The 16,429-nt window shown below is 44.9% G+C and overlaps 1 protein-coding gene across 30 annotated transcripts in view; it reads left to right on the top strand.

Moving 5' to 3' along the window:
* GPHN (gephyrin) overlaps nt 1–16,429 on the top strand; it is a 592,001-nt gene that overhangs the window by 318,591 nt on the left and 256,981 nt on the right. For all 30 annotated transcript variants that reach the window (XM_073637421.1, XM_073637415.1, XM_073637413.1 and 27 more), the window contains exons 6-7: nt 7,504–7,570; nt 14,131–14,403. In XM_073637421.1, coding sequence (XP_073493522.1) covers nt 7,504–7,570; nt 14,131–14,403 — 340 coding nt within the window. The remainder of the gene's footprint in view (nt 1–7,503; nt 7,571–14,130; nt 14,404–16,429) is intronic.

Below are 16,429 nucleotides of genomic sequence, written 5' to 3'. Positions count from 1 at the left end.
CCGTGACGAGCAGGATGGTCACCGGAAGGAGTCTTCCATCCACGGAGGCGACTGACAAAGTTTCAGCCAGAGACTTGGTGGGAATACGGTATTTCTCAGCCAGGGATTGGGAGATGAGGTTTCCAGCGGATCCAGAATCCAGGTGGGCGAGTTCAAAGTGACGGTTCTCTCCCCAGGAGATAGATACAGACAAAGTCAGGGTTGGAGAGGACTTACTTTTGTCTAGGGTGACCTCTCCGAGCGGTCCTAGACACTGGAGTTTCCCGGCCTCTCCGGGCAGGAACGGATCAAGTGCTCCTTACTGCCACAATAGAAACTGCTCCCCTCGGCTCGGCGTGAGTCTTGGCGAGATTCGACCATCTTGGTCTGGTCGATCTGCATGGGCTCGGGTGAGTGCGCCCGGGGAGTGACAGAAGAGGAGACAGGTCTCTGGAAAGTAGGAGCTAGCCGGGGAAACCTTCTCTCACGGGTGGTCTCTTTGGTGCGTTCTTGAAACCGGATGTCAATCCGGGTAACCAGCGACACCAGGTCATCCAGGGTGGTAGGAATGTCCCGACCGGCGAGCTCATCTTTAATCCGACCGGAAAAACCCTCCCAGAAGACGGACACCAGGGCCTCGTTATCCCAGGCAAGCTCAGAAGCGAGGGTGCGGAACCGTATGGCATATTGGCCCACGGTGAGACTCCCTTGGCGGAGACGTAGCAGAGAGGAGGCAGATGAGGTCTTTTGTCCCGGTTCATCCAAGACCCTCCGGAAAGCAGTGAGGAAAGACGACAGATCGGACACCAGGGGGTCCCCTCTCTCCCACAGGGGGTTAAGTCATGCCAGTGCCTCTCCAGTGAGATGGGACATGATGAATGCCACTTTGGCCCGGTCGGAGATAAACTGGTGAGCCAAGAGTTCAAAGTGCAGGGTGCACTGGTTTATAAAGCCCCGAGCTTGAGCGGCGTCGCCTCCAAAACGAGGAGGTGCAGAAAGCCGGAGTCCGGGCAGGATGCCATGGTATTGGTGGGCAGCGGCGCTGCCGGGGTGCGAGTCGTGCGACTTGCGGTGGTTGCAGGTGGAGCAGTCAGTGTGTCCAGGCGGGAGTTGACATTCCGCAGGTGGTTCAGGATGGACTCCTGCTGGGATCTCTGACGGGAGACTTCCTGGTATAGGTCAGAGAGCGAGGGAGCTTGGGTGCCACCGGGTTCCATGGCCCGAGCAAACTGTTACGGGGCCGGGTGGTGGAACCTCTGTGCCGAGGTGCAAGGAGGGACCCAGAGGGGCGTGACTAAGTATCCACCTGAACCGACCCTGGTCGTACGGCAGCTAACGACACCGTGACCAGGGGGGATCCGGGCTGAGGGACCAGGTGCTACTCTGGGGACGACCTTGTAAGAAAGCAGGTGGCTCCCACGGGTCAGATGGCTGGGACTGACCGGTATGGCGGATGGACTCGGCAAGCAGGCGGAAGTCTCTGGTAGCTGGCAGGTGGACACAGTTCGAGAAAGCAGGGCAGGTAGCAGTCTATAGGTTTTACCAGGAAGATGGTCACAACAAGTGACGGCAGGGTCTCCAGGCAGGCTGGCAGGAAACAGGCGGGTGCTCCCAGGTGAGCGGTCAGACAGACGCGGCAGGTAACAGGCTGGTAACTGGTGGATGCTCCCAGGTGAGCGGTCAAACAGACAAGGCAAGTAGCAGGCTGGCAGGCAGGACGAGAAGTCAGGCTAGCAGCGGAACCTGAGGGCTGAAGCACAGGTGAGACACAGTGCAAACAACTTTGCTCGGGCACCTCCATTTTGGAGGAGGTGCCTTATATATGGGAGGTCCTCCGGCAATTGGCCGGGGACTCCTTAGGACGGCGCGCGCGGTCCCTTTAAGAGAGGGGGAGCGCGCACGCCCTAAGCACACAGTCGGGGAAGGAGCGCGTGCCGGAAGCAGAGGGGAGAGAAGCGCTAGAGGACACCGCGCCAGGAGCGGGGAGGTTAGAGGGACGGCGTCTCTGCCTAGCAAGGGGCAGAGACACCGATGCTACAAGCAGGTTGATGTGGTATATCTGGTATGGCTTTCTTCTTCCTGGCTGGTGGATTTTATAGTTGATGTCACTCAACTTCTCGACCACCTCATACAGCCCTTGCCACTTGGCCAGAAATTTACTTTTGACCGTGGGCACTGACCCCAATACCCGGTCTCCAGGACTGAATTGACTCAGATTTGTGGCCCGGTTGTAGACCCTTGCCTGGGCTTCTTGGCTTGAAGCAGGCTCTCCCTCACAATCGACATTACCTTAGCAATCCGATCCTGCATCTGGATCACATACTCGATGATGCTCCGGTGGAGTGTAACATCTGCTTCCCAGGCCTCCTTCGCTATATCCAGAAGTCCCCGAGGGTACGGTCCGTATAGCAGCTCAAACGGTGGGAATCCCGTAGAGCTCCGGGGACCTTCCCTGATGGAGAACAGCAGCTACAGCAGTAGGCAATCCCAGTCTCGTCCAACCTTCTCCACAACCTTCTTCAGCATAGACTTCAACGTCTTGTTGAGTCTCTCCACCAGGCCATCTGTCTGTGGATGGTTACCGACTTCCGGAGCTGTGTAATCTGGAGATCTTTACACAACTACCTCATTACCTTGGACATAAAAGGAGTTCCCTGGTCACTCAAGATCTCCTTTGGCAGGCCCATCCAGGAGAAAATATGCACTAGCTCTCCGGCTATACTGTTGGCGGAGGAGTTTCTCAGTGGTACCACCTCCGGATACCGAGTGGCATAGTCCAGCACTACCAGGTTGTATTGGTGTCTGCTGGCAGACTTAACCAAGGGCCCGACAAGGACCATGGCAATTCATTCAAATTGCACCTCTATAATAGGCAATAGCACTAGAGGGCTTCGGAAGTGGGACACTGGAGCAGTTAGCTGACAGGTGGAGCAGGACCGTCAGTAATTAACCATCTGTCTGTGACATCCAGGCCAGTCGTAACCTCTGCAGGACCCGCTCTTGGGTTTTCTCTACTCCCAGATGCCCACCCAAGATATGAGAATGGGCCAAGTCTTACACCCTATGCCTATAGGGACCTGGCACCACCAACTGCTCTACCACTTCACCGCTTGGTTTAGTGACCCGATAAAGCAGTTCCTCATTTAGTGTGAAATATTGGAACCTGATGTCAGCCCCCGGCTCTTGAGCAACCCCATTTATTACAAATACATTATCAAATGCATTTTTCAATGTGACAATCTGCATCCGAGTAGTACCAAAATTCCCCCAAGAAACACCCAATTCAGGAATCTCTGCCTGATTAGTCACCGTCTCGTCCTCGTCACCAGCAAGGACACACAGGAGGAACTAATCCTCATCCGACTTCGATGTGGATTCATCATGGCTGACCCCGCTCCTGTTTGAGTCACTTGGCACCCCTCCCTTCTGACATAAGTCCCAGAACAAGCTAAAGTCCTTCCCTATTATCACTGTGTGTAGCAGGTCTTTAACCACTCCAACCTCATGGGACTCAGCGTCGCAGTTTATTTTTAGAGTCCCTCTGGCAACAGGGTAGTCTTTGGCGTTCCCGTGAATACAGCAGACCCCCACGTTTTTCCCAGGGATCAACTGGTGGGGGAGTGTGGATCTTATCAGAGTCACCAAACTCCCCGAGTCCAAGAGTTCTGTCACCAGTATCCCATTTATGGTTACGAGATATACCTGCGGTCCCTCACCGGGCTGACAGTCCACACTATAGGATGGATAGGCATAATATGAACAGCGCCCCCACATGCTTCAGTCCATCTGTTTGGAGGACATAGGACAACGGGAGGCAATGTGTCAAGGACCCTGACATCTCCAGCAGGTCAAGTCTTCACAAGCGGCTTTTGGCAACCCCTCAACGACCGCTTGGGACCTCGAACTTCCCCCAGTTGTGGCTCTACTACCCCTCTTTTGAGATTCGGGCTCCTTGTGGGTAACCTAGTACGGGTATGCAACAACGCCCGGCCTCATTAAGGACCTCTCGACCACCTGGTACCTTTCTACTAGGCCTACTAAGTCCTCTGCAATTCAGGGGCCCCCCTGGGCATCCCAGGTCTACACCGGCCTAGGAAGGGAGTGGATAAATCTGTCTATAACAACTCTCTCGAACATCTGGGTGGGAGTGGAGGACTCCGGCTGCAACCATTTTTGTACAAGATGCAGTATGTCGAACTTCTGGGAGCGAGGGGGTTTCTCACCACAATATGCCCAGTGGTGAACTCTTTGAGCTCTGACTGATATAGTCACTCCTGCTCATGCCTAAATTTCAGTTTTTAATTTGGCATAATCCTGTGCATCCTGTAATGCCAGGTCATTTTGGGGCTCGCCAGTTAGATAGGGGACCAACACCTCCGCCCACTGCTCTGGTGGCAGCTTCTCTCATTCTGCTACCCATTCAAAACAGTCAAAAATGCCTCCACATCATCCCTCAGGGTCATCTTTTGCATGGCTCGTCTTACCGCTTTCCGGACGTACTTGTCCTCACCTGGACTTGGTAGAGGGGGTGCTGGTCTCTCACGAACTGCCTCTGTGAGCAACTTAATCTGCTGCTGCTGTTGTCGATACTGGTCTTGTTGCTGTTGCTGATGCTGTAGGTGCTGCTGCTGTTGCTGTTGTTGGATCTGTTGCATCAGCTGCTTGTCTCCTGATGTGCCAGCTGTTGCTGCTGTTGAGCTTTTACAAGGTGCTTAATCAGGTCCTCCATACTGTCTTGACTCTGCTTCCTGGCTCTATGCCGCCTTCACCCAGGACATGCAGTTCCTCTTGTAGCAGTCACATGTGTTCGCTGGGAACACTGCCCACATTATCCACCACCTGTGGTAGATCCGCTTACTCGGCTGCACACAGAGGTAGACATGGAACACTGTCTCTTTAAATTTCTTGTTGGTTTATTAAACAGCATAAAATATTCATAAATATTCATAAAAATAAATACAGCCCTTCTGGCATAATATCAAAACAAAAGAAAATGTCCAGCATAGTCCTTGTACCTGCCGGGGTCCGGCCACTCGGGATTAGCAAAAACACATAGTTCAGATTAGCACAAAATAACACAAGCTCCTCTCTCTGGAGCTGGCCTCCAGATACTGAACAACACCTGAGTAAAAAGGCTGGCTATCTATAGCCCAGACCACACTCTGGGATGGAGATATGTTGAATGACCTCCCACCCGCACTATGGACATTTAAAAAAAAACAGCCCTTTTAAAATGGCGGTTTAACCCTCTCAGCACATAACATGCTGGGGAAGACTTCCAGGTTTCACATCACTGAAGCGAACAGCCTCAGTGAAACATATCTCCTGTCCATCACTCTGTCAGTGACTTTGTCACACTATGGATATATCATGTGCAGGATCACAACTTCTTACGTTTTTCTTAGGTTTTAGATTCAGTCTTTGAAACTTGGCCAGTAGACAATGTGCAGCTTACACGCCTCAGACGAGAGATGATGAAAGGAGATCCAGGCTGACAACAACTTGCGTTTTATGCCTCCACTACAGAAACAGCGTTGGTTTCTGACATCTCTCTCTTTTGACAGCAGCCTCCATGCAATTGATTGATTGCTAATAATTAGTGCAAAGGATGGAGGTCTCGGCCAGAAAGACCTGAATCTAGGTGATAGAGACATTACACAAATGGGAAGTTTTCCGTACTAATTTTTTTAACACATGCAGAACCATAATTTGTAAATTTATCAGAACTTAGAATAAGAAGCCAAACCAGAAACTTCATTTGCAGACACGTGTTTTGGGTTATTATTACCCCTCCTTAGTGCAAAGCAGGAGATCTGATATGGCTTCCTATCCCAAGTCATACGGCTAGGCTCCTTTAAAGGGTCGAAATTGACTTTAAGTGTTGACATTTCCAATAGGTGGCACCAGAGAATAAATCCTCTTCCTTCTGAAGAGGCTATTTGCATATTTAAATTCCCAGAGGAACATTGCTTGACCTTTAAATCTCCTTATGCCATTTTGACACTCCACTAGGAGAAACATGCCCTCTTAGACTACCAGTAACAGGACTCTCACCTAGCCAAATCAAATCTCCTGTTTTGCACTGAGGAGGGGCAAACATCCTGAAACACGTGTCTCCAAATGTCTTTTTCTTGTTTGGCTTCTTCATCTAAGTTATGTGGCAAGGCTCATTACATGGTCGAAATTGACTGTTAGGATTGCTACATCCAATAGCTGGCGCTAGAGTTCAAGTCCTCTTCCTCTCTAAAGAAGCTATTTGCATATTTTTTATTATTTTTTATTTTTAGAGCACCACTTTTCTGTAAATTCCCAGATGAGCATTGCGTGGCCTATAAGTCTCCTTACGCAGGCTTGCCACTAAAATGTTCCCCCTTAGAACCGTATGTAGGTATCATTGACCTGATGACGCTGGTGTACCTACTTTCAAAATATTGAAATAAGCACTTTGAGAGTCCAGCTACAGAGTGAGAGAGATCACTTGTCATGGCTCGGTTTGGGGATTCAATCCAGTGACCTGTTGCTACGTGGTCAGTTCCTCTGTCTGTTGAGCTATTGCCTTTTCTGCCCTGTTCAAATGCTGATGGTTTCTATTGTCTTTGTTTTCCTTTCTTGGTTTGCTCCTCTCCAGGTGTTTCTCATTTTATATGTTCACCCTTCACTGCACTTCCTTGCTGGCTATACCTCTTGGTGGATTTGTATTTAGGAGTTGCAGCTCTTCAGCTAAGGGGTTTACCTTGTTTTGTAAACACCAGTTGTATTCTGAGTGAGTCTGTTTGCTTTCCTTCCCATCACCTTTTCGTTTTACCACTGTTAGGTTTCTAGGAGGTTACTTGTTCCTTTTATTTTGGTTCTCCTTACTTTTCCCTCACTACCTAATATTAACGTGTTTTAGTTTCTCACCCTGGGTTTTCGTATTTTTCTTCACACTTTACTCTTCCCTTGTTTGCAGTTTGTTGTGGCCTCCCTACTTGGCTCCTCAGGAAGCACAAGAAACCCCTCGAAGGTCTTTTAGGCAGTTAGGTGGTGTTTTTAATTGTGCGGTTAGGGCCTTTCTAGTCTGTACAGGGATCATTTGGGTGTAGGTGTGGTGCCTCCTTGTGATTGAACTTCAGTTTTTCCTTTACCTGTGAGTGAGTGTGTACATGTTCATAACACCATGATACCAAGTGCATTCAGCCTCCAACAAACCCAGCCTGAGAGACAACTGCAACTTGTACTGAGCAGTGTGAGATCTCAGCAGGGAGGAGGGACACTGAGTCGCATCAATAAAGATTGAGTTTAAGATTTTTTGAAAGGATAATACAGATATTCTATTTTCAAGGTTAGTACACCAGCCTCATCTGGTTTAAGAGTGCTATGTAATAATTTATGTATTTTGTATTGCTAAATCTGATGACAGATTCAGTTTAAAGAGGAATATGCAGTGTCTTCTACCCATGCTGTCTTTTTTTGGTTAGGCAAGATTGTGTTGCTTTTCATTATTATAATTTTACATTATGTAATTGTATTTTTTTCTCTCATTAGACCGGTCTGTGGAATTAGAGGCAAGACTCTTATCATCAATTTACCTGGGAGCAAGAAAGGTTCACAGGTGAGCCAAACTCCATTCCCCCCCCCCCCCCCCCATCATCTTAAAGATGCTTCAGTGATCGTCCCTGCAGTTTAAAGGGAGTTTTCTAGTTTTGGAAAACTTCTGTCTACCGGCTGTAGTTTGTTTTTTTGTTAAAAAAAAAGGCAAACAACTGAGCTTTACTCACCCTCCCGGGTCCGGCGACGAGTCTCCGCTGCCACTTGCAGAGTCTTATAGCTTGCATCGATGGCATCATGTAGACAGCGCTGCAGCCAATCAGTGAGCTCATCTGCTCTGCTCGTGTTGACGGCACGAAGCTGCTCAGAACCGCTGAGCTCACTGGTTGGCTGCCGAATCATTGTCGATGTGAGAAATTCATCAAAATTGGCTTTTTTTTTTATCCGCAAATATTCTTGATCTTAAAGGGGATATTATTTATTACTTAAATGCATATATTTGAGGCTAAAAATATTTTTTTTTGCTCTGTTTGACTTTTATTGGCTCTCCTTTTCAATGTCGCTGTGGCCATAAATCAGAAAAAGACTGATCTACAATCTCTCCTGTGAGCTGTCAGAGTGAGCTCACTGACGGTTCCCAGTTGACTCATTCTGCAGCCATCAATAGACAGCGTGACACTGAGGCTATAGAAGGCTAGCAAGATAACACAATTGCAAAACTCTTTTTAGCCCCAAATGCATGCATATAAGCAAAAGAAAATGTCCCAAAAATTTTTTTTAATGAGTTTGGCATATTTCTTGGTTGGCCATGCTCAAGAGTGAGTAAATCTATAATTTGTGCCTTTTTTTGCTACGTACGGTAACTACATTTCATCTACCGGGCTTTGATGGGCCAAAAAGTTGGCATAAAACAACAAAAGTTGGAGCCCTGTGAATGGAGGCGCCATGGTGGGCATCATGCTGCATCAATCACGTCCTGGCGGGCTTACAAAACAGAGGAGGAGTCGGAGATGCTGGCAGGTGGGAGGAGGCCGGAGGCCATGGACTACCGACATAAATGCTGGACCGGGATCCTGCAAATCTTTTTTGCCCAATACTTTACTTTTTTTTAAAAAAAAAAAAAAGGATGAAGTTGCTGAACATTTTGGCAAATTTATTTTATCTTTATTTTTTTTTTACATTTTTTTCTTTTTTATGCCTTTAATGGCTCAAGGGCCAAACTTTAAAGCTAATACTTGGCTTCATTAATATAAAAATATCTAAAATATCTAATATAGTAGAAATGATGAAGCGGGAGAGCAATAGATGGCTCCATCGTGCGAGAGGCCGTTTATTAAAAAAAAGGGAACAAAAAGACTATATACAAGGAAAAAATTACTTTACCCACAACCAATTGTGTTTTTCCCTTTCATTCCTTACCTATTTCCCCCACAGCTTACATATCTGAAATGAAAGCTGTGACGTTAATGGCTTCATTGTTTCCTGTGGGCTAAAATATAAATGAGGACTTGATAGCCAATAAATCATTTCTCCGTAACTCCAATGTCTAATTTTGCCTGTAGTGAAAGTCCCGCTAATTATGGTTTTTCAAAGCATTTCTTGTGACTTTAAAAAAAAAAAAGCCGTACGAGTCTCTTTTTTTTTTTTATGCAAACAATCCTTCTCGTGGTGTGATATGGTAGCGTTTCACTTTTCTTAATTAATTTCCATTGTACATTACAGTGCCCAGGGTTAAACATTACCTTTCAAAGTATAGAGCTAGAATAATTGCAAATTGGCTACTGAAGGCGGTGAGATATGTAAAATATCACTTTGTTCATCTGGGGATGTGAGCAGAATTTATGTTCCTTGCAGTAGAACCAGGAATCAATAGTGATCCTTCAATCTCAAGTCTCTCGGCAGCCATGCTTGGATTAAGAGGGGTTAAAAGAAGGGATTGTTTCACAAAGATGACCAGATTGTAACATCAATGGACTGATCAAAAGAAGGTTTCCGTATTTGGGACAATAGGTTCTTCCACCAAGATAAATACTTTGAAAATCTATGGATGGTCGTTGTGGGTCGAGACTGTAACAGCAATGGACAGAGCAGAAGGGGGGTTGCCATATTTAGGACAATGGTTTGTTTCGCAAAGATAACCCTATTGAAAATCTATGGATCTAGATTATAATAGCCATGGACAGATCAAAAGAAGGTTTCCGTATTTGGGACAATGGGTTCTTCCACCAATACTTTGAAAATCTATAGATGATCATTGTGGGTCGAGACTGTAACAGCAATGGACAGAGCAGAAGGGGAGTTGCCATATTTAGGACAAGGGTTTTTTTCGCAAAGATAACCCTATTGAAAATCTATGGATCTAGATTATAATAGCCATGGACAGATCAAAAGAAGGTTTCCGTATTTAGGACAAGGGATTGTTTCACGAAGATAAATACTTTGAAAATCTGTGGATGATCGTTGTGGGTCGAGACTGTAACAGCAATGGACAGAGCAGAAGGGGGGTTGCCATATTTAGGACAAGGGTTTGTTTCGCAAAGATAACCCTATTGAAAATCTTTGGATCTAGATTATAATAGCCATGGACAGATCAAAAGAAGGTTTCCGTATTTAGGACAAGGGATTGTTTCACGAAGATAAATACTTTGAAAATCTGTGGATGATCGTTGTGGGTCGAGACTGTAACAGCAATGGACAGAGCAGAAGGGGGGTTGCCATATTTAGGACAAGGGTTTGTTTCGCAAAGATAACCCTATTGAAAATCTTTGGATCTAGATTATAATAGTCATGGACAGATCAAAAGAAGGTTTCCGTATTTAGGACAAGGGATTGTTTCACTAAGATAAATACTTTGAAAATCTGTGGATGATCGTTGTGGGTCGAGACTGTAACAGCAATGGACAGAGCAGAAGGGGGGTTGCCATATATAGGACAAGGGTTTGGTTCGCAACGATAACCCTATTGAAAATCTATGGATCTAGATTATAATAGCCATGGACAGATCAAAAGAAGGTTTCCATATTTAGGACAAGGTATGGTTTCACGAAGATAAAACAATCTGTGGATGATCGTTGTGGGTCTAGATTCTCGATGATTAGTGGCTGCTGTCCTTAGATGTGCCTGGTCTTCCATGAATTAAATTACCATCATTAATTGAAGTAGAAAACGCTGTGTAGGAGGCTTGAAACTAGGTGAGGAACAGACAAACTTTTCTACAAAGGTGAGGTTGTGGAAGACAGTTTCATGTGACTGGTCAATCACCATAGTAAGACTGAGGCCAGTAACAAGACACAAGGTAATTATACTGCATCAGCAAAGATTTCAAAGCCAAATGGGGTGTCAAGATGTGCTGTTTAAGCTTCTTTGAAGAAATATTATGAAATAGGTAACGTTGGTTACTCTAGACACAGTGGTCAACCAAAGTCTGGCCAGAAGTGGTCTTCAAGGAAAAATTGCTGTCAAAATGTCACACCTTCAACAAGGCCAAGCAACTCTCTTGGGTGCAGAAAAATAACCGTGGGTGTTCTGGACTTATTTGGTTGTATTAGAAGGCACCTTGTTCCCGAAGGGCTTGAAGGAGGGACAAAAATGAGTGTCTGCAGGCAACAATGAAGCATGGTGGGAGGTCCTTGTAAGTTTGGGACAGCATTTCAGCAAATGGAAATTTGGTCCAGAATAATGGTGTCCTCCATGCTGAGAAATACAGGCAAATACGTCATCATGCAATGTCATTAAGGATTATCTTCTGCATAAAGAACAGCAAGTAGTCCTGGAAGTGATGATATGGACCCCACAGAGCTCTGATCTCAACATCATTGAGTCTGTCTGGGATCACATGAAGAGCCAGAAGGAGCTACAGAAGCAACATCCGCTGAATATCTGGGGTTAGTTCTCCAAGATGTTTGGAACAACCTCCCTGCAAAGTTCCTTCAAAAACTTTGTGCAAGTGTAGCTAGGAGAATTGATGGTCACTCCAAATATTGATCTGATTTAGATTTTTCTTATGTTCATTCTCTTAATGAGAATTAATTGGTAAAAATATACTTTTAATACTAATATTTTTTAAAACAAGAATCCGCATATACAGTGAATGTAAAACTTAACTTTTACTATCAAAAAGATGAAAAACTGGCAATCCTCAATATAACAAATTGACAATACACATAACTAAGACATAAATCACATGAAGCTGAAAAGACTGAAAATATTGCCCGTGTCCCTGTGTGGGGTCAGAAGCTGACAGTGGTCAGAGGAAAAGGCAATGGCAGCAGCAAAATCAGACACTGTAATGGGTGACAAGCAAGCTCCTGTTCTGTCGGCTAGTATCGGGCAAACCTCTGATCTCGGCTTTAGATATTGTGGTTAATAGTGACCAGAGCATATAACTGGAGTACAAAGTGAGGGGTCTACCTCAGTAGGCCTATCAGTGCCTTCATAATGGGATACCAATAGCAATGGCCTCCAGGTCTGCCATGTACAGAAGGGAAAATAAGTATTTGATACACTGACGATTTTGTTCTTGACCAGGTTTGCACACACTGTAGCAGGGATTTTGGCCCCCTTCTCCATACAGATCTTCTCCAGATCTTTCAGGTTTCGGGGCTGTCGCTGGACAACATTCAGTTGCAGTTCCCTCCAAAGATTTTCTATTAGGCCACGGCACCACTATCAGTATTTGGTCAGTGTTTTTTCTCAGGAGTGGGAGACAAGACCAGGAGTGGATGATAAATGCAGAATTGGTGCACTTCTTTCTATTATACCTTTCCTCTGCTTGTTCCTCACCTGGCTTAGTCTCCCACACCTGAGAAAAAATACTGACCAAATACTGATAGTGGTGTCATGGCCTTAGTCTAAGGTCTGGAGACTAGCTAGGCCACTCCAGGACGTTGAAATGCTTCTTTTGAAGCCACTCTTTATTTGCCGTGGCTGTGTGTTTCAGGTCATTGTCATGCTAGAAGACCTAGCCATGACCCATCTTCATTGCTCTTAACTGAGGGAAGGAGGTTGTTGGGCAAAATCTCACGATACATGACCCAATCCATCCTCCCTTCAATAAGGTGAAGTCGTCCTGTGCCGTTTGCAGAAAATCACCCCCAAAGTATGATATTTCCCCCACCATGCTTTGTAGGTGGGAAAACTTGCAAAATCGGCAGTGTATCAAATACTTATTTTCCCCACTGTATCAGCCGTGCTGGAAGGGCTTAATAATACAGTATTACAGTATAATTATAGAAGTGTTCACAGAATCACCTGCTGAAAAAAAAATCGAGAAAGTGTACAGAATGGAGCTGTTTCACTAATCGGTCTCAATAATGAATAACAAAAGAGTAAAAAATGAAATAAAAATGGCAAAAGCATCAATATTTATATATACATATACAGTGAAAGAAATAAGTATTTGATCCCTTGCTGTTTTTGTAAGTTTGCCCACTGACAAAGACATGAACAGTCTATAATTTTAAGGGAAGGTTAATTTTAACATTGAGAGATAGAATATCCCCAAAAAAATCAAGAAAATCACATTGTATCAATTAGATAAATTTATTTGTATTTTGCAGTGAGAAATAAGTATTTGATCCCCTACAAACCATTATGAGTTCTGGCTCCTACAGACCAGTTAGACGCTCCTAATCCACTCATTACCTGCATTAAAGACGGCTGTCTTACATAGTCACCTGTTTAAAAGACTCCTGTCCACAGACTCAATTAATCAGTCAGACTCTAACCCCTACAACATGGGCAAGACCAAAGAGCTTTCTAAGGCTGTCAGGGACAAGATCATAGACCTGCACAAAGCTGGAATGGGCTACAAAACCATAAGTAAGACGCTGGGTGAGGAGACGACAACTGTTGGTGCAATAGCAAGAAAATGGAAGAAACACAAAATGACTGTTAATCGACATCGATCTGGGGCACCATGCAAAATCTCACCTCGTGGGGTATCCTTGATCATGAGGAAGGTGAGAGATCAGCCTAAAACTACACGGGGGAAACTTGTTAATGATCTCAAAGCAGCTGAGACCACAATCACCAAGAAAACCATTGGTAACACATTACGCCTTAAAGGTTTAAAATCCTGCAGTGCCCGCAAGGTTCCCCTGCTCAAGAAGGCACATGTGCAGGCCCGTCTGAAGTTTACCAATGAACACCTGGATGATTCTGTGAGTTAATGGGAGAAGGTGCTGTGGTCAGATGAGACAAAAAATTAGCTATTTGGCATTAACTCAACTCGCCGTGTTTGGAGGAAGAGAATTGCTGCCTATGACCCAAAAGAACACCGTCCCCACTGTCGAGCATAATTTATACAATGTGATTTTCTTGATTTTTTTTTGGATATTCTATCTCTCAATGTTAAAATTAACCTACCCTTCAAATTATAGACTGTTCATGTCTTTATCAGTGGGGAAACTTACAAAAACAGCAAGGGATCAAATACTTATTTCCTTCACTGTATTTATATATAATATAAAAGAGTTGGGGTTTGGTGTCCTCATAAAGTCACCGGCTCCGTGTAGTCTAAGCCATCAGAATTCGATCACTCATGTAAGTGGTGGGCTTTAGTAGATGTGTACTTGGTCTTGTGCCGTAGCGTGTAACTTTCTTTCTGGCTGTGTGTTTTTCCAGGAATGCTTTCAGTTTATACTGCCAGCCCTACCTCACGCTATAGACCTATTGAGGGACGCCATTGTAAAAGTAAAAGAAGTTCACGATGAGCTGGAAGATTTGCCCTCTCCGCCACCTCCACTGTCTCCTCCACCAACGACAAGTCCTCACAAACAGACAGAAGACAAAGGAGTTCAATGTGAGGAAGAAGAGGAAGAGAAGAAAGATAGTGGTGTTGCATCGACAGAAGATAGTTCATCTTCACACATAACACCAGCAACAATTGCAGCAAAGGTGAGTTCACACGCAGAAGACTTTTCTCTTTTACAACTTGTTTTTATCTCAGAATTATACAGAACATGTCTCTTGATTTGTCTTCGTCCACCCGCTGCTGACCCACTGATTCTGATACAGGTTTTCTTTTTCTTCTCTGCTCCACCGTTCCAGAGTTAATAATGGTGCAAATTTTTCCTTCAGCCAACTGGGGGTGTAACGCAGAACTACTCCGTGTTTTTATTGGCCAGCACCAGTGGATACCCACAGAGAAGTTCTGTGGTATACGCCCAGTTGGCTGAAGGGAAAGTTTGCACTATTATTATGGGGGAAGGTAACTTTGGAAAAGAGGGGCTCAGAAGTAAAAGAAAAACAGTTTCAAAATCAGTGGCTTTATAAAATAAAGGTCCTCTCTAAAGTATGATGTGCCATATAAGCTGGTTTGCTGAGGGTCTTGTTGCTATAACATTATTTTCCGTTCTTTGAATGTTTTTTTTTTTTTTTTGGCTAACCTATTTATTTGGACTTCCCTGTCCAGAGGAGAATATTTTTGTCTTAGATTGGTGTAAAAAAAGGAAAAAAAAACACCCTCACAGTGTGAAAATGAAGTAGCTGCAGTCTTTTTCTTCTATCTATTTAATATTTTACCGAGATCTAACTCCATATCAGTATCTGTCTCGTCAGCCCTTAGATATCGTGTTGGCAACCAGGTGGAAACACAAGAGACTGTCATTTTGGCCAGTTCCTGTTTGTTTATACCTGGTTGAGAGCATTGTATAAATCTTTTTTGATTTTTTTTAATTCGATCATTTTTGCTACTGATTTTATGATCTGAAGATGCCCATCCGCAATTGACTCATGATCGGATCTCTTGGCTGCATGGGACTTGTCTTCTCCAATGGTTTGGTCAGTGTGGCCAGGGCTTCATGTGAACAAGTGGACTACAGCAGAGAGAAAATGGACGAATAGAGAAGGTCATCTATAGAATTCACTAATGGCGCTGTTGCCACGCTAGTGCTCAACAAAATTTTTTACTAGTGGCTTCCTGGGAAGGTGACATTTTGGTCTGCAAACTTTTCTTAACTTAAGATATTCTTTGGCTTGAAAGAGGATACATTGACGTCTCTTGACCTTAGCTAGCCTTAGACCTGCTCTTTTTTATGTCTGATACCAGCACTTCCATTTTCCTTGCCCTTGAACCCATAAACCTATTAACAAGACCTATTAAACCTATTAACTATTGCATGCGACAAGCGCCACCCTTGCCTATAACCTATGTCTGGTACTGTAGCCCCATTGACTTTATTAATTGTGGATCTTTTTTGATAAAGCAGGAAAGTTACTGTAGGTACACTTCCAGGTTGTGCATTTCCTATAGGGGATTTCTAAAATAGGGGGGGGGGGGTCTTCCCTTCAGAATCTTCAGCTCTTGGGCAGAATGGAGAAAGGTTAGAAAGAGCATCTCTTGCACTGTGGGACCTTAATTGTCCTGCATTACGAAGACAACTTCCTCACCTTGATGTGAATGGATACCGTGTAATGCTTCATTCTTCCTGTGGGGGCACTGTAGGGAAATTGAGCACTTACTGCAAGATTTAAGAAGAAATCACAGCTGATTGCTGAATGTCGCAGTAAGTGGCACTTAGGAGCATGTTGTCAAAAAAACATTCTAACAAGTAGGGATTATCCAGTGAGGAGAGCACCTTTCCGTGGTTGGCATGAACCAATATTGGTCTCACAATTTAGAACATTAAATGGGTTGTCCACTACCAGACAACCCCAGCTCCATTAAAATAAAACCAGTGTATGCTGACCTCCTGCATCATGGTTGTCCTGATGAAGAGGCTGTATGCTTCGAAACGCGTCGACTAATAAACCACTTACTACTGTATTGGCATCTTTCATGGCAGCGCAGAATTAACCCTTTTGCTTCTTCTTTTTATGCATTCAACCTCCTGCAGTGACGTACTACCAACTTGTGTCGGGACTTGTGTCGGGACTTGTGTCGGGACTAGTGTCGGGACTAGTGTCGGGACTAGTGTCGGGA

Source organism: Phyllobates terribilis, unplaced genomic scaffold, assembly GCF_046119375.1.
Source record: "Phyllobates terribilis strain yellow unplaced genomic scaffold, ASM4611937v1 Scaffold_6__1_contigs__length_29720123, whole genome shotgun sequence".
In the NCBI taxonomy this organism is placed as follows: Eukaryota; Metazoa; Chordata; class Amphibia; order Anura; family Dendrobatidae; genus Phyllobates; species Phyllobates terribilis.
This window is presented reverse-complemented; position numbering and strand designations above follow the sequence as displayed.